This window comes from Dama dama, chromosome 9, assembly GCF_033118175.1.
Source record: "Dama dama isolate Ldn47 chromosome 9, ASM3311817v1, whole genome shotgun sequence".
In the NCBI taxonomy this organism is placed as follows: domain Eukaryota; kingdom Metazoa; phylum Chordata; class Mammalia; order Artiodactyla; family Cervidae; genus Dama; species Dama dama.
The window spans coordinates 5,666,749-5,685,593 of record NC_083689.1 but is presented as its reverse complement, the minus strand read 5'-3'; the positions used below and the strand labels follow the sequence as shown (position 1 = coordinate 5,685,593).

The 18,845-nt window shown below is 48.3% G+C and overlaps 1 protein-coding gene across 4 annotated transcripts in view; it reads right to left on the bottom strand.

Moving 5' to 3' along the window:
• Positions 1-18,845, bottom strand: part of RASGEF1C (RasGEF domain family member 1C) — a 113,044-nt gene that overhangs the window by 14,702 nt on the left and 79,497 nt on the right. For 2 of the 4 annotated variants that reach the window (XR_009694010.1, XM_061149623.1), the window contains exons 6-11: positions 15,044-15,244; positions 14,069-14,143; positions 2,730-2,819; positions 1,065-1,167; positions 444-523; positions 267-362 (exon numbers count right to left, since the gene is read on the bottom strand). Coding sequence is in view for 3 of the 4 variants with exons in the window: in XM_061149623.1 (XP_061005606.1) it covers positions 267-362; positions 444-523; positions 1,065-1,167; positions 2,730-2,819; positions 14,069-14,143; positions 15,044-15,244 (645 nt within the window). In the remaining variant the exon portion in view is untranslated. Of the gene's footprint in view, positions 1-183; positions 363-443; positions 524-1,064; positions 1,168-2,729; positions 2,820-14,068; positions 14,144-15,043; positions 15,245-18,845 lie in introns of all 4 variants that reach the window. The other 2 variants (XM_061149625.1, XM_061149624.1) reach the window with 2 other exon arrangements.

The following is an 18,845-nucleotide window of genomic DNA, read 5'->3' as shown; positions in this document are numbered from 1 at the left end:
TCCATTCTTCCATTGACCCATCCATCCATCTAGCTACCAGCTGGAGCTGCTGGGGAGTGTGTTGATCTGTTTGGGGAAACGGTGAGTTCCCTCTACTGGAGACATTCGAGCAAGGTGGCATGACTCTCTATTACAGGGGTGGTAGAAGGGCAGGGATTGGACCAAGTGGCCTTCCAGCCCCACCTAGGATCTCTGGCACAGCCCTCCTGAGCCCAGGGGGCCTGGAACGGGAGCAGCTCTGAGGGCGGAGCAAGCCTGTGACCTGCCTTCTCCTGGCTGCTGTGGGCAGTCAGGGAGCGGTGGGCTGCCCCTCGCAGGGCTGCTCTGTAGTTGCAGAAGTTGCCCGTTGGGTCCATCTGGTGCTGGAAGGAGACAGGGAGGCATTTGGGCAACTGTGTCCTGGGGATGCTGGCAGCACCCAGCAGTCCCGCAGCCTTGCTTACCTCGAGGATGAAAAACTTGGCTGTCTTCACTTTGGCCCAAGTCTTCTTCAGCCTGGAGACTGGGCTCATGTTCATGCCCGCTGGAAGAGGGATGGCTGAGCTGGGGCAGGGCCGGGATGGCAGGGCTCTTCTGGGCTGCCTAGTTTTATTGCTACACAGCTCCTCTGGGAAGCCCCCAGCTGGCTGATCCCCTAATCCTCTCAGGCTGTACCCTGATCAGGGCTGACATTTGGGGGAGCCTCAGCCTGCCAGATGGGGGGTGGGCGGGCGCTAACGGACTGTGTCCAGGTCTGCCTGGCTTCTGTATGTGCAAGCCCCTGTCCCCGTGCCCACAGTACAGGCCTTATACTGTGATCAGGAGCCTGCTCTGGGTCCCCACTCACCCTGAATCTGGGTACACACCGTCAAGCTCTCACCGAGCACATTGAAAGGGCGGGGCTCGCCTCTAAAGGGGCACCTCCCCAGGGCCTGTGGGGTGGGGTGGGGGAGTTGCGGCCCAGCCTGCACCCGCCTCCTGCTCAGAGGCACATCCTGGCTTGTGCCCCACCGCCTGGCTGCGCCCGCTCCGCCCTCTCTGGGAGCACTTGCCCTGGGGGCCCCGGGCCTGGCCGGCCCACTCACAGATGATGGCCATCAAGGAGTTGAAGTTGCCGATGTTGAAGCATTCCCGGGCCACGTCGATGAAGAACTCGATCACCTGGGCCCGCTGTTTCTTCTTGGCCGGCTGGGGACAGGGCACCGGAGCCTCAGTGACGAGGGGCCCCCACCCCACGCTGACCTGCTTACGCATCTTGCCCCTCATTAACTTTTCCAGCTGAGACGCTTGGGACCAGGGCGATCTGCAGCCTGAGGACTCAGGGTCTCACCACGCCCCAGGGGGAGGCAGCACAGAGTCCATTGCACAGAGGGTCAAGTGGGGGGTGGTGGGCCTCCTGTGGGGACACACGAGCCGCCTGCAACATGTGGAGCATGCGGGCCCCTCATGTCCCCCTCCTTCAGGCTCAGTTCCAGCATCTCTTCCCTGCGATGCAGGAAGCAGAGCCACCTCACCTCTCTTCCCAGCACCAAACAGCCTTCACTCTGCATGGGGTGTGGGGGCCACACAGTGACCCGAGGCCCTGTCCCCTAGCAGCCCCACCACTGCTTTCTGTCAACGGACTGTGTGACTTCACCCCCAATTCCAGCTGAGTGAGTGAGACTCTGGCCTCTGACCGCTCAGAAGCAGACCCGTGTTCTTCTCCGGGCCGAGTGCTGCCGGCTCTGGTGACTCAGTCCAGGTTTTGCTCAGGTAAAGCCCCATCTCTCTTTGCTCCCAGGCCAGTGATGCGATGTCAAAAGAGGCAGGGCTCACGAACCCCACACTGTCCTCTCCAAGGAGATCGCCTGCCTCCCAGACGTGCGGCCGTGGTCTTTACTGCCGCTGAGACGAGTGTTGTGTTACTGGTGGAGCTGGGACACCTGACCCTTCAGAGAGCTGCCCGCCTGAGGTCCTGCTGTGCTTTGGAGGGCGGCCCCCACAGCGATGGCGATGATGACCAAGCAAGGTGGACGAGCAGGGTCGACCACTGGGGTGGGTGCTGCGGGCGTTGTGACGGGAGCCGCTGGAGCCTCTCCCACTTTCTCGATTGCCTGCGTTGGCCTCATAAACAAACCCCTTACCCCTCAAGCTCTGTCTGCTTCCAGAGAGCGCACCCCAGCACATGTGCTACCTCCAAACTGTCCCTGAGACAGGGGCCCTGGGCTTCGCCTCACAGTGAAGGGATGGATTCGGGAGATGGTCCTGCCGCCGTGAGGAGGGGGAGGCTCGGCAGCGTCTGGCTCTGCGGGGCTGAGATCCAGGGGCGAGCACGTCCGGCTCGGTGCTGCCGAGTCTCCCCGCTTTCTGGGAGATGCCAGGGACCTGGACTTCAAAGAGATCGCTCCCACTTCTTAAAGCTGGATTATTTCTACCTCTAAGTCCCGAGTGAGCCAAAGAGAATTCAGCTGCAGGCCAGGCCACCCCAGGCACAGGTGGGAGAAGCGGATAGCCTACTCCCCTCTCCCTCAGCAAGAATCTCTCTGACTCCCTCTGTGACTGGCAGGTGGCTTCATGTCAGGCTCTACCCAGGGGGAAAATGTCTCTACAGGCAAGCCAGGTAACACCTGGTGTCCCAGAGGGTGCCCATCCTGGCTCTGGGCTAGGAGACAGATGGGCTCATCATGGCCTTCTGGTTCCCCCCCGGTGGGCTCCTCTCAAGCCCCGGCCAGCGTTGGCCATGCCAGCTCAGGGGCTGGCTTCCTACGCACCATGCAGATCTCAGTAGCCACGAGGTAACACAGTCTGTTGAACCATTTCACGTAAGCTTCCAGGTTGTTAGTCTTGTCACTGAAACAAGGCTAGGAAAGACACAAGAGCCATGCTCAGATTTTTTGTCAATAACTTTTTGAACACGAATAACTTTTAAAAAGTCAGCCATCATCATTATAGATGATCTCAGAAATGTCGAAACCTCAAAACCATCCACAAATATTAATGATTTGACATATCCTTCTAGTTATATTTTCTATACACCTAAAGATGTAACTTAATGTATGTATATATCATATACCCCTACATACAATTAACTCTCATTACGCATACATTTCGTGTTTGCTTCCTAAACTTTCACTTCATTTGTAACCTCCAAACTCATCCTCACGTCACTTCTTGGTCCCTTGTGGACATGCGCGGAGCGGAAGGCCTCCGTCACCCAGTGCACCTGAGCGCTCCCGGCTGAGGCTGGGCTGATGCCCTGACTTCTGGTTTCAGCTTCTGTACTGTAAACAAGAGTCCTTTTTCTAGTCTATTTAGTGTCAGTTTTTGCATTTTTGTGATATCTCTTGGTGATTTCACTGGTCAAAGTGGCCCCAAGCACAGAGGTGGAACCCTCAAGCAGAGCGCTGCCGTGCTCTCGGTCTTGTGTCCCTGAGCACACGAAGGCTGACATGTGCGCTAAGGAAAAAAAATGTGTTTGTTGAGCTTCATTCAGACGTGCGTTGTAGTACTGTTGGCCATGAATTCAGTGTTACTGAGTCAACAATATAACGTCTCATTAAACAGAGACACAAATAAAGGTTATACATTGACTGGTTGATGAAAAGGCTGTGATGAGAGGCTCGCAAGGAAACTAATCTTATATTTTCCTTAGGAGTAAGGACTCAGTATTTGCCACTTCAGTGTTCATGATGACTACAGGATATAAGGATGGCAAATAATGAGGATTAATCTTATGTATGTATGTAGGTATGTTTCTATCTATAAGTATATATATTTCCATATTTTCCCACATGAACCTTCTCATGTGCTATCAAATAGCTTTTAGAAACATAATTTAAAAAATGGAAACATAATTTTATAAATCCACTGTATAAATGTATCACAATTTCAGAGAATCCAAAAGAAGCAAAGAAAGAAAAAAGAATAAGTAAAGAAGGCAAGGCACAACAGAAGACAGTAAAAACAAATCCATACACATCAGAAATTACTCTATATGGATTTGTTTAGTCACTAATTAAAAAAAAATCCAAACACCTACTATTTTCAAGAGCTGCATCCCAAACACAGGGATATAAATAAAAATAGAAAAACATGCATGATAAATATCACATATCTATCTTAATATTAGACAAAATAGACTTTAAGGCAAAAAAAGACTCTAAGGCAAGAAGCATTAGAAGAGTTTCATGGGTAACTGCATAAAGATAAAATTTTTGACTTATTGAGAATATAGCATGAGTTTAAATTTGTCTGCACCTAAGTAAAGTAATACTCAAAATTCTCCAAGCCAGGCTTCAGCAATACATGAACCATGAACTTCCAGATGTTCAAACTGGTTTTAGAAAAGGCAGAGGAACTAGAGATCAAATTGCCAACATCCGCTGGATCATCGAAAAAGCAAGAGAGTTCCAGAAAAACATCTATTTCTGCTTTATTGACTACACAAAAGCCTTGGACTGTGTGGATCACAATAAAATGTGGAAAATTCTGAAAGAGATGGGAATACAGGCCACCTGATCTGCCTCTTGAGAAATCTATATGCAGGTCAGGAAGCAACAGTTAAGAACTGGACATGGAACAACAGACTGGTTCCAAATAGGAAAAGGAGTATGTCAAGGCTGTATGTTATCACCCTGCTTATTTAACTTATATGCAGAGTACATCATGAGAAACGCTGGGCTGGAAGAAGCACAAGCTGGAATCAAGATTTCCGGGAGAAATATCAATAACCTCAGATATGCAGATGATACCACCCTTATGGCAGAAAGTGAAGAGGAACTAAAAAGCCTCTTGATGAAAGTGAAAGAGGAGAGTGAAAAAGTTGGCTTAAAGCTCAACATTCAGAAAACTAAGATCATGGCATCTGGTCCCATCACTTCATGGGAAATAGATGGGGAAACTGTGGAAACAGTGTCAGATTTTATTTTTGGGGGCTCCAAAATCACTGCAGAAGGTGATTGCAGCCATGAAATTAAAAGACGCTTACTCCTTGGAAGGAAAGTTATGACCAGCCTAGACAGAATATTAAAAAGCAGAGATATTACTTTGCCAACAAAGGTCCGTCTTGTCAAGGCTATGGTTTTTCCAGTGGTCATGTATGGATGTGAGAGTTGCACTATAAAGAAAGCTAAAAAAAATAAAAAGAAAGAAAGCTGAACACTGAAGAATTGATGCTTTTTTTTTGTTGTTGTTGGCAAATATGTCTTTGCTTTTTATTTTTTTTTATTATTTTTTTTTCATATCTGTCAGTTTAGTTTATTTATTTATTTTTTTGCAATTTTTTTTTATTAGTTGGAGGCTAATTACTTCACAACATTTCAGTGGGTTTTGTCATACATTGATATGAATCTGCCATAGATTTACACGTATTCCCCATCCCGATCCCCTCTCCCACCTCCCTCTCCACCCAATTCCTCTGGGTCTTCCCTGTGCACCAGGCCCAAGCACTTGTCTCATGCATCCCACCTGGGCTGGTGATCTGTTTCACCATAGATAATATACATGCTGTTCTTTCGAAACATCCCACCCTCATCTTCTCCCACAGTGTTCAAAAGTCTGTTCTGTACTTCTGTGTCTCTTTTTCTGTTTTGCATATAGGGTTATCGTTACCATCTTTCTAAATTCCATATATATGTGTTAGTATGCTGTAATGTTCTTTATCTTTCTGGCTTACTTCACTCTGTATAATGGGCTCCAGTTTCATCCATCTCATTAGAACTGATTCAAATGAATTCTTTTTAACGGCTGAGTAATAGTCCATGGTGTATATGTACCACAGCTTCCTTATCCATTCATCTGCTGATGGGCATCTAGGTTGCTTCCATGTCCTGGCTATTATAAGCAGTGCTGCGATGAACATTGGGGTGCGCGTGTCTCTTTCAGATCTGGTTTCCTCAGTGTGTATGCCCAGAAGTGGGATTGCTGGGTCTTATGGCAGTTCTATTTCCAGTTTTTTAAGAAATCTCCACACTGTTTTCCATAGCGGCTGTACTAGTTTGCATTCCCACCAACAGTGTAAGAGGGTTCCCTTTTCTCCACACCCTCTCCAGCATTTATTGCTTGTAGACTTTTGGATAGCAGCCATCCTGACTGGCGTGTAATGGTACCTCACTGTGGTTTTGATTTGCATTTCTCTAATAGTGAGTGATGTTGAGCATCTTTTCATGTGTTTGTTAGCCATCTGTATGTCTTCTTTGGAGAAATGTCTGTTTAGTTCTTTGGCCCATTTTTTGGTTGGGTCATTTATTTTTCTGGAATTGAGCTGCAGGAGTTGCTTGTATATTTTTGAGATTAATCCTTTGTCTGTTTCTTCATTTGCTATTATTTTCTCCCAATCTGAGGGCTGTCTTTTCACCTTACTTATAGTTTCCTTTGTAGTGCAAAAGCTTTTAAGTTTCATTAGGTCCCATTTGTTTAGTTTTACTTTTATTTCCAATATTCTGGGAGGTGGGTCATTGAGGATCTTGCTGTGATTTATGTCGGAGAGTGTTTTGCCTATGTTCTCCTCTAGGAGTTTTATAGTTTCTGGTCTTACATTTAGATCTTTAATCCATTTTGAGTTTATTTTTGTGTATGGTGTTAGAAAGTGTTCTAGTTTCATTCTTTTACAAGTGGTTGACCAGTTTTCCCAGCACCACTTGTTAAAGAGGTTGTCTTTTTTTCCATTGTATATCCTTGCCTCCTTTGTCAAAGATAAGTTGTCCATAGGTTCGTGGATTTATCTCTGGGCTTTCTATTCTGTTCCATTGATCTATATTTCTGTCTTTGTGCCAGTACCATACTGTCTTGATGACTGTGGCTTTGTAGTAGAGTCTGAAGTCAGGCAGGTTGATTCCTCCAGTTCCATTCTTCTTTCTCAAGATTACTTTGGCTATTCAAGGTTTTTTGTATTCCCATACAAATTGTGAAATTATTTGTTCTAGTTCTGTGAAAAATACCATTGGTAGCTTGATAGGGATTGCATTGAATCTATAGATTGCTTTGGGTAGAATAGCCGTTTTGACAATATTGATTCTTCCAATCCATGAACATGGTATGTTTCTCCATCTGTTTGTGTCCTCTTTGATTTCTTTCATCAGTGTTTTATAGAATTGATGCTTTTGAACTGTGGTGTTGGAGAAGACTCTTGAGAGTTCCTTGGACTGCAAGGAGATCCAACCAGTTCATCCTCAAGATCAGTCCTGGGTGTTCATTGGAAGGACTGATGCTGAAGCTGAAACTCCAATACTTTGGCCACCTCATGTGAAGAGTTGACTCATTGGAAAAGACCCTGACGCTGGGAGGGATTGGGGGCAGGAGGAGAAGGGGACGACAGAGGATGAGATGGCTGGATGGCATCACTGACTCGATGGGCATGAGTTTGAGTAAACTCTGGGAGTTGGTGATGGACAGGGAGGCCTGACGTGCTGCGATTCATGGGGTCACAAAGAGTCAGACACGACTGAGCAACTGAACTGAACTTAACTGAATAGCATAGCTTCAAAATATGGAGCCAGAAATAATCCAAAAATGTAAATTCCTTATAAGGAGAAAATTAAGAACACCTATTCATTAAAAGACACAATAATGAGAATGAAAGGCAAAGCAATCAACCAGGGGAAGAAAATTTGCAGTACCTCTAACTGACAAGGGATAAATAACTAGTACATATTTTAAATACTCACACAAAACTCTTAAAAATCCTTAAGAAAAAAGACAAATCAGTAATAGAAAACTGAAGAAAAATTAGGGCATTTTATAGAAGAGAAAACAAGAAGGTCCAAAACGCATGAAAAGATGCTCCATTTAACAGTTTGACAAAAATTAAAGTTTGACAACTTCAAGTGTCAATGAGGCTGTGGAGCAAGAATAACTTCCTGGTGGCAGTGTAAATGGATACAGCCTCACTTGGCATCACCTGGTAAGGCTGACCATCTGTCTACCCTGTGACTGACACAGGGTAGGCAGTGATTCCTTTCATAGTGATTCCTTTCACAGGTATATCCTAGAGCAACACCCCAAAGTGTTGTCTCTGGACTCCTGGGGGTCTCCAGGACCCTTTCAGGAGGTCCACAGGGGCAAACCTATCTTCATATTCATAAAATATTACTGCCTTTTCACTGTCGTAACATTTGCACTGATACATAATAGAATGATGGGTAAAGTTACTGCTTCCTTAGCCTGCACTGAGACAGAATCCCCAAATGATACCGTTGTGTTCTTCACCACTACACACTCACAGTAAAAGAAAAAAGTGAGTGTGACTTAAGAATGTTCTTGGGGACATAAACTTCAGTTTATGTTTTATTAAATCTCAACCCTTGAGGCATGTCTTTTTCCTATTCTGTGTGACAGGACGGGAGTGCGGTCATCTGCGGGTATCCTTAGGTGAATGGTTCCACCACCCCTCTTGGATACCAAAATCTGAGGATGCTCAAGTTCCTTATGTAAAATGGCATAGTATTTGCATAAACTCACGCACATTCTCCTGTATACTTTAAATCACCTCTAGTTTACTTATAATACCCAATACAATGTAAAAACTGTGTAAATAGTGGTCTGGTACACAGCAAAGTCAAGTTTTGCTTTCTTAGAACATTCTTGAATTTTAATTTTTTCTAATATTTTTAACCTGAGAGGTGGAATCTGTGGTTGCAGAAGCCGCAGGTATGCAGCGAGGACTGTATACACAGGTCTCATGGTACTCTTATGGAAGCGCGCTGGTGCACCCGGCATGAGCTGACCTTTACCCACCGAGCACCATTCTTACCTGAAAAAAGACTGACCCACTATGGTTATTCACATTTCAGTATTTGGCTGATACTGCCTTTAAAGTCAGTTAAAATCATCCTGCAACTTCAAGGAAAACAATTGATAGTATTTGTTGCCAAGGATAAAATTCAAGTTTTCAAGAGAAAATTGGGGACCTAAAAAACACATATCTGCCTCTGGAGCTAGACAGCTTCCCAATACTTCAGAACTTACTTGGATGATATTAGTAGTGAATATATACATGAATATTATTTTAAAATATCATCTAATGAAATAGGTCAACATTCAGAAGAAGATGTGCTTGATTAGCTGAACCCATATTTTCCAAATGGCCAATATATGTAAAAATCATGCATGGGCAAAAAGATCCATTCAAGATGCGTGATTTAGTTGCTCAGTTGTGTCCAGCTCTTTGTGATCCCATGGACAGCAGCCTGCCAGGCTCCTCTGCCCATGGGATTTTCCAGGCAAGAATACTGAAGTGAGTTGTCATTTTAAGATGGACCAATGACTTTAATGTGATGGAGTTCAGATTCCAAACTACAATTAATTGTAAAAAATTATCGCTTGTTGAGTTTTAGTGTAGTATCAAAGAAGAATATTCACAATTACTTGAAGAGGCCATAATATATTCCTTCCTTTTCCAACAACATATCTGTGTGAGGAAGTTGTATTTTCAATCAATATAATGTTAGGTCAAGAGATTGAATGAAAATTAAGAGAATTCAGCAGTCTTCTATTGTCAGTCATTAGAGAGATTTTTTTTCAAATAGCTATGAAAGAAGAGAAGCGAAAGGCAAAGCAGATAAGGAAAGATGTACCCATTTGAATGCAGAGTTCCGAAGAATAGCAAGGAGAGATAAGAAAGCCTTCCTCAGTGATCAATGCAAAGAAAATAGAGGAAAACAATAGAATGGGAAAGACTAGAGATCTAGTTCAAGAAAATTAGAGATACCAAGGGAACATTTCATGTAAAAATGGGCACAATAAAGGACAGAAATGGCATGGACCTAACAGAAGTAGAAGATATTAAGAAGAGGTGGCAAGAATACACAGAAGAACTATACAGAAAAGATCTTCATGACACAGATAATCATGATGGCATGATCACTAACCTAGAGCCAGACATCCTGGAATGCGAAGTCAAGTGGGGCTTAGGAGGCACCACTACGAGCAAAGTTAATGCAGGTGATGGAATTCCAGTTGAGCTATTTCAAAACGTAAAAGATGATGCTGTGAAAGTGCTGCACTCCATATGCCAGCAAATTTGGAAAACTCAGCAGTGGCCACAGGACTGGAAAAGATCAGTTTTCACTCCAATCCCAAAGAAAGGCAATGCCAAAGAATGCTCAAACTACCGCACAATTGTACTCATCTCACACACTAGTAAAGTAATGCTCAAAATTCTCCAAGCCAAGCTTCAACAGTACGTGAACTGTGAACTTCCAGATGTTCAAGCTGGATTTAGCAAAGGCAGAGGAACCAGAGGTCAAATTGCCAACATCCACTGGATCATCGAAAAAGCAAGAGAATTCCAGAAAAACATCTATTTCTGCTTTATTGACTACACAAAAGCCTTTGACTGTGTGGATCACAACTAACTGTGGAAAATCCTTCAAGAGAGGGGAACACCAGACCACCTGACCTGCCTCCTGAGAAATCTGTATCCAGGTCAGGAAGCAACAGTTAGAAGTGGACATGGAACAACAGACTGGTTCCAAATAGGAAAAGGAGTATGTCAAGGCTGTATATTGTCACCCTGCTTATTTAACTTATATGCAGAGTACATCATGAGAAATGCTGGGCTGGATGAAACACAAGCTGGAATCAAGATTGCCGGGAGAAATATCAATAACCTCAGATATGTAGATGACACCACACTATGGCAGAAAGTGAAGAAGAACTAAAGAGCCTCTTGATGAAAGTGAAAGAGGGGAGTCAAAAAGTTGTCTTAAAGCTCAACATTCAGAAAACTAAGATCATGGCATCTGGTCCCATCACTTCATGGCAAATAGATGGGGAAACAGTGGAAACAGTGACAGACTTTACTTTTTGGGCCTCCAAAATCACGGCAGGTGGTGACTGCAGCCATGAAGTTAAAAGACGCTTACTCCTTGGCAGGAAAGTTATGACCAACCTAGACAGCATATTAAAAAGCAGAGACATTACTTTGCCAACAAAGGTCCGTCTATTCAAAGCTATGGTTTTTCCAGTAGTCATGGATGGATGTGAGAGTTGGACTATAAGGAAAGCTGGGCGCTGAAGAATTGATGCTTTTGGACTGTGGTGTTGGAGAAGACTCTTGAGAGTTCCTTGGACAGCTAGGAGATCCAACCAATCCATCCTAAAGGAAATCAGTCCTGAATATTCATTGGAAGGACTGATGCTGAAGCTGCAATTCCAATCCTTTCACCACCTGATGTGAAGAGCTGACTCATTTGAAAAGACCCTGATGCTGGGAGGGATTGGGGGCAGGAGGAGAAGGGGATGACAGAGGGTGATATGGTTGGATGGCATCACCAACTCAATGGACATGCGTTTGAGTGAACTCGGGGAGTTGGTGATGGACAGGGAGGCCTGGTGTGCTTCAGTGCATGGGTCACAAAGAGTTGGATACAACTGAATGAATGAACTGAACTGAGAGAAATTTTTAAAAATACTGTAAAGCAATATCACTCTTCTCATTACTTTTTTTGGAAAATAGAGTTATTTTTCATAAAATATGTAACTTATTAACATATAATGTATTATTATGACTTTGAATAAACATTTTTTAAAGTTATTGGCCTTATAGGCTAATATAATAAATGTTGTTTAGTTGCTAAGTGTTGTCCAACTCTTTGCAATCCCATGGGCTGTAACCCACCCGGCCCCTCTCTCCATGGGATTTCCCAGGCAAGAATACTGGAGTGGGTTGCCATTTCCTTCTCCAAGGGATTTTCTTGACCCAGGGATCAAACCCATGTCTCCTATATTGACAGGTAGATTTTTTACCTCTGAGCCACAGGGCAGCTCAATATAATAAATACAGGTAGCTGTTATGACAATAAGCTGCCCACATATGAACCTGCAAGTTGTGAACTTTCAAAGATGTGAATGTGCGTTCCATCAACATCAGACATGAGCGAAGTGGCAGCCTGCCCTCCATCTCCTATTGCTGTTTATCCTTCAGTTCTAGCATCTCCCACCTCCTCTCCCTTCCCCAGTGAGCCCTTGTATGACAGCTGTTGTCCTGTACTGCAAGATTTAAAATGCCTTCTCTATTTTTCTGTTTGTTTTTTATGTATTATTTGTGTGAAAAGTATTACAAACCGATTACAGCAGAGTACTATATAGCCAATTGTGTTAGTTGGCTAGGTAGGCTAACTTTGCTGGACTTATGAACAAATTGGACTTATGAACGTGCCCTCAAAATGGAAGTCATTCATATGTAGGGAACTTTCTGTAATTAATCTACATAACCAGAAGTTCTTTGGGGTCCTCCATAATTTTTAAGACTGAAAGCTGTCCTGGGACTAAACTACTTGACGGCAGATGCTCTAGAAAAAAATGTACCCACATACATAGGAAATGTATAAGAATGTTCATAGCAGCAATATCTATAATAGCTGAGAGGCTAGAACACAGAAATGTTCATTTACAGTAGAGTGGGTAAACAATCATGATGTTTTTCACAATAAAAAATAATACTTGGAAATGGCCCAAACCCCAAACAAAACAAAACAAAAAGACAAACAACCCACTAAGAGCAGCAAGGTCTCCCCACTCCTGCTCCCAGGTCCATGATGAGCTCCTCAGAGTTCCATTGTTCCTAGAGATTGTCCACACATACATACAAGCAGGTTTGTATTATGTGTCCTCCTCTGTTACACTGATGGTCACATGCTCTTTGTCACTGCTCTTTACTTTTTCATCTCTCAACAATGGACCTTTTGCAAATATTCCATTCTTGCTGTGTCCTTTGCTTAGTCAGTCAGTCGTGTCTGACTCTTTGTGGCCTCATGGACTGTAGCCCGCCAGGCTCCTCTGCCCATGGGGATTCTCTAGGCCAGGATACTGGAGTGGGTTGCCATTCCCTCCTCCAGGGGATCTTCCCAACCCAGGGATCGAGCCCGGGTCTCCCTCATTGCAGGCAGATTCTTTACCAGCTGAGCTATGAGGGAGGCCCCAGAAAGTGTTAGCCATGTCCAACTCTTTGCACCCCCATGGACTGTAGCCTGCCAGGCTCCTCTGTCCATGGAATTGTCTAGGCAAGAATACTGGAGTGGGTTGCTATTCCTATCTCCAGGGGATCTTCCCAACACAGGGACTGAACCCAGATCTCCTGCACTGCTAGAAGATTCTTTACCGTCTGAGCCACCAAAGAGACCATGTCCTTCATTCCATTCTTACAGACGCTCTTATTCTAACCGTTGCACAGCCTTCTATGTATGGATGTATTACGATATTTAGTCGAGTCCCTGTGGATGGTAAGGTAGTTTGCTTCCAGCCTTTGGTCATAAAACACAGTAAAATATCCCAGATATCTCTGTGTGTACACCTTTGTGTATACAGATGTGTGTATATACCTGTAGGATAAATTGTTAGGTGTGAAAAGTCGGGGTCCAGAGTGTACATTTCAAGTGTTGGTTCTATTGCCAAGTTGCTCTCCAAAGTGGCTGTGCCAATTTCACCCCCTACCAGCCATTTGTGAGACTACTCCTTTCCCTACACACACGCACAGCCCCACAATGTTTAATCTCTGCTTATCCAGGTGAAATGCAATTGTACATTTAGTTTGTACTTCTTTTATTAGGTGCCAGGGAAGAAGACATAACATTTCCAGTTCTGCTTCAGATTTAACTGCTTGATAAACACCAGGTAGACTGATGAATGGGCTCTCAGAGAGAGGGGCAGGCTCTGAAATCTGGTGTGTAATCCGCCTTCGGAGGGAAGAGCGTGTGCCCTGAACTTCTGGGACAGCATGCATCGGCCTGCGTTCCCCAAGTGGCCACTAGGGGGCATCGGCGCCCACCACGACACACCAGGAGGGCACACCGGGGGTCTTGCAGCAGCATTGGTGTGAACCTCCACCCTCTCTAACCCACCCAGGGCTTTGGATGGTGGACTGCCCCCGACCCTCGCTGGGTGGCTGACCTCGTCAGACTCATCCCGCCCTCCCAGGCTTCCCTGGGACTCAGGGCTGCTGGGATGTGCCAGCCTTAGGCTAGGGGCATGGGTGGAATGGGCACGTCCCCGCCAAGCCCATATGCTCTGTTCCAGGCCCCTCTGGAGCTGGCTGAGCTGGTGCTCTGGGAATCCCACAGAGGGACTCATGGGTAGGGGTCCCTGCCTGGACAGTCCGTCCCGGGCCTTCTACCTTTGTGCTGGCCAGAGGGTCCTTGTTCACAAAAGCCTGGACAAACTCCTCAGGTCCAATGTGCCGCAGCTGTTCCTGCAGCGGAGAGAGAAGAGGGGTCAGGAAAAGGAGAAAGGGATGTCCGCTGGCTGCCTGGCATGGGCCCACTGCCCTTCTCACGGGGGGTCCATAGCCCTGCCCCGGGTTGCCAGCTCAGCACCATCCCGAAGGTGTCAGCCCCTCCCTTCCTATGCCCAGGGGCTGCTGCATTTCACAGGGGCAGGGGCAGAGTCTCCATGGGGAGTGCTCGTGGGGTGAAATACCTAGGAAACCAAGCTCAAAACTGGGTCATCACAATGATCCGCTCCCTCTAGGGTAGGCCTAGGGGCTCAGAGCATGGGGTCTGGGTCAGAAACGAATCCTGGTTCTGTTCCTTCTGCTGTGTGACTTGTGGCAAATCACTTAAATTAAAGCTCTGGGCTTCAGCTTCCTCATTTGTGAAAGGAGAACAATAATAATACCTACCTGGCCGGGTGGTGGGAAGATGAAATGAGACAGTGAATGTAAGTCTTGACCATAAAGGCTGTTTGCACTTTTCTGGAAAGCTGGGGTGGGTGCAGTGGCTGTGTGAGTCCTGGATGGGGAAAACTGAGACCTGGGCAGGGAAAGTGCTAGCTGTGGGGCTGATTACACATCTGGTGGCGTCAGAGCCAGGATATGAACCTCATTCCTCTGTCTGAGGCCTGGACTCAGACAGGCCAGAGGTAAGTCAGGCAAGGTTGGTACCTGCAGCCCTTCTATTCCTCACCCCAGGCATAGGGAGAGACTGCTCCAGAGTCAGGGCCCTCTGCAGATGCCGGGGTGGCCCTGAAGGGATGGGTTCAGACCCCGGGTTAGGCTGAGATGAGATGCGGGACCAGATGGGGGAGGGGTGGCTGGCTACGCTCAGCATTCCAGGCTCTGGGTCTGGGTGGAGGGTGGCGTGGGCCTGCTCACCAGCTCCACGTGGGTCAGCTGCTGAGCCAGCATGTAGGGGTCGCTGCAGATGCCAAGGAGCTCCCTGTGGATGGAGGCTGGAGGCTTGGTCCTGTAGGAGACGGGCTTGTCGGTGCCCAGCAGGTGTTCCGGTCCCTGGCCCAGAGCTGCCAGCTTCTGGTGCAGAGCCTGCAGAAGCTGGTGCATCCTCTTTCTGTATGCCTGGAGTGGGGTAGAGATGGTGCTCAGGCTGGGAAACCCGCCTTTGCATAGCAATGTCTGAGACAGGAAGGCTTCCCCGCTGACATGGATGGGCTACTCCGAGGTGCACCTGTACCTGCTCACACCCTGTAGCAAGACCCAACTCAGGACAGGCTGGGGTTGGGGCTCACAGTCAAGGTTGGCTGGGGCAAAGGCCGCAGGATCGCCGGTGGGAGCTGAGTAGAGCACACCTCAGGGAGGATGACTGGGGTGCAAAGCAGCCCGAGTTGTCTAGGTGGGCCGGGCACTGCCAGGGAGTGGAGGAAGGGAGGCGTGGGACGGGCCCTTCCCTGGATGCTAGCCTTTTGCTTGGCCCTTCCTGTCTCCCAGGCCTAGCTTAGAGACGCCTTCCTTGCCCAGCCTTCTGTCCCTCCTCTGCCCCGTGCACTCTTCTCCAGCTCACCCTACGTGACTTCCTTGTGGGACCACTGTAGGAGATGAGTGCGGTTATTTACTCCCTTGCAGTGATAGCTCGGCGGCATCAGGGAATCGGAGTTGACCTGTGATAGAGCTCTGGGCATGCAGCGGACACCTGATAACCATTTACTGTAGCAACAGGGCCCCTCACCATGCAGTTCAAATGCCCTGGGCTTGGTGCCGGGACCACCCTCCCACCCCACAGCGAAACCGATTATTGCCCCTCAGAGACCACTATTTCCAAGGAAGGCACCTCAGACTAGCTGGGTTTATGGAGCAAGATGTCCTCACCTTCCCAAAGGCTGTCAATAACCCACAGAACAGGCCCCCCAATTTGTCAGCAAATGGCTCCCCCCAGAGGTAGATTCAACCCCCTCGAGCCGGGAGCTGGCCTGGGAGCATCAGTGGGCATCTGGGGTCTGGACTGCTGGCAGCAAAAAGGTGTCAGGCAGGCAGGTGGGGTTTCCAGTGGGGCCTGGTCCCAGATGCCTCAGGAGAAGGTCGTGAATAGTCAGCACTGCTAGGTAATTTCCAATAGGAAAAATGCATGTTCTTCACAAGCACGAACCCACAGGCATTTTGCAGGTGGGCAGCAGGGTGTAGGGCTTGCCTGGGGACCTCGGCAGTCCCTTAAGTCTCTGACAGGGCTCGGAGGAGCACTGAGGCCCACCCTTGTTGGAGATGGTGTCCCCACAATTTATGAAAGTGCTTCTCTGTGGAGTGGCCAGGACAGCTTCGGTTGAGCCCTCAGGACACACGGAGCCTGATCCTGAACCCAAACCCTAATGCTGACCCTGACTCCCAGAGTCGTGAGGGACAGACCAAGAAGGCACCCAGTGTGTGGGTGAGCTGAGGTCTGACTTCCCTTTGTTGCCAGTGGAAGGAACACCCCCCTCTCAACTTGAAAGTGAAAGTTGCTCAGTTGTGTCCGACTCTTTGTGACTCCATGGACTACACAGACCATGGGATACTGCAGGCCAGAATACTGGAGTGGGTAGCTGTTCCCTCCTCCAGGGGATCTTTGCAACCGAGGGATCGAAGCCAGGTCTCCTGCATTGCAGGAAGATTCTTTACCAGCTGAGCCACGAGGGAAGCCCAAGAATACTGGAGTGGGTAGCCTATCCCTTCTCCGGTGGATCTTCCCGATCCAGGAATCAAACCGGGGTCTCCTGCATTGCAGGCGGATTCTTTCCCAACTGAGCTGTCAGGGCTGTATCCCAAAGTATGCTTACCGCACATGCTGCCTCCCAGGTTTTCATCTGAGTGTCAGGAAGGCAGCGAGTCAGGTCCAGCCAAAGTCAGCCCCAGCACACACATTGGTCACCAGCCAGCCCCTACACCTCCACCCGCCCCTCATCTCTCCGCTACTCAGTCTGGAGGGGGCTACACTGGCTGTCGAGTTCCTGCATCTCCCACTCAGCCCTCCACCAGCCCACCTGACTGCACTCATCGCCAGGCTGACCCTCGCTGTCACCGAGGACCTGCTGTCATGAGAGCCAGGGCGCTGCTTCTCAGGCAGCGTCTGCCTGGGCTCCCCAGCTCTCCTGCCTTGGGCCGTCCGCGGGCTTGTTGGTCTGCCCTGTGGCTGCATGCTGCGCTCCTCCTGCCTCATCTCCTCCTCTCTTGATCATCTTCTGTACTTCACTCCTGGGTTTTCTGGTTCACCTCCAGAGTGTCGTTTAGCATGGACACTGTATGGACAGTGTGTGGACAGAGTTCTCCTCTGATCTCCAGAGCCGCATGGGTAAGGGGCCACCTGGGCCAGACACATGCCATCAGAAGTCATGCCATCCTCCGCAGGGCTGCCCCCGTCTCAGGCGCCCGGCCGGGAGCCATCCTCAACCACCTCCCTCGGGCCGCTCCAGACCATCAGCAGCCCTCTTGATTTTGCTTGCTTCTCTCTCCGTGTCTTCCACCACAGTTGTTTCCCTGGTGGCTGCAGCCAACTCCTCGGTGGGCCCCGTGCATTCCCGCCAGCCTCTGTCCACTCCACCCTGCCGCAAGAGCGTTCTGTTCCAAACACACATCTAACCACTGCACCCTCCTCCCCTAAACTTTTGCAAAGACAAAAGCCCGACGTGGCTCGGGGTCCTGAGGTCGGCTCCGGCCACGCTGAGTGGCCTCCGTGTGGCCTTGCTCCTCTTGTCTATGCTCCAGACACGGGCCACCTCCACCGTCTCTCCTGCCCCACAGCCCAGGCAGGACCTGTACAGCCTTCTTCCTCCGAGCTGCGTTCCTTCCTTCACAGCCCTTGCCCAAGCCTCTCACTGGAGAACCAGCTCCATGAAGGCCATGCTGGGTCTCTCTTTGCTGGTGCCCAGAATGAACAGGAGGGACCCACACACATTACCGGATTGGACAAACCCGGCCTCCACCTGCTTCTCGTCAGTCAGCCTCTCCAAGGTAGACTGCAGAGCCTACTGAGGTCAAGGATGAAGTACGTCTGTGGCTATAGTTTGATAGAGCCGCGCACTGCCCCTATTTTTAAAAATATGCAAACAATTTAGCAGGACTTGTTTCTATAGAACCCATATCCACTCCAAATTGCCACTTACTGTGTGCTAATTCATTTCAAAATTTTCTAGTGGTGTTAACCTCAAGCTTATCTGTTGGTTTTTTTTTTTTTTTTTTTGGTGAATCTTCCAAATGTGGGGAGGGCATTTGACCCTGTCTCATTTGCTCAGTGATCTCTACCCCTTGTGGAGGCAGGCTGTGTGATCTTGGTGAATGCAGGCAGGCCCGGGGACCTACCCCCGAGAAAGCCCACGTGTTCCTTGTCGCTGTTGGTGCCCACATCCGGAGCGCCGGGCCGCCCTGCCGCCTCAGCTCCCCCAGTGGCGGAGGGCAGGGGCCGGGCTGTTTTCTCTGTCGTTCTCACTGTGCCGCCCGCTGCGTGCAGAGCCGGCATCAGCGTGGAGGTCGCCGTGGCAGGGTGGCCTGGGTGAGGGGCAGCGCTCTCCAGGGGCTTTCAAGTTCTCCTGGACGCAGTGTTCTGTGATTAGGGTCGGTTTACATCCAGACGAGTAAAGACCCTTGTTTTCTAAAGTTCCTGAAATTCCCTCCTGAGCGAGCCCGTGGCCGATGTCCAACAGCACAGGCAGGGGCTCTGCACCCATCGCCAGCTTGTTGTCTAAGTCGGCGGCCG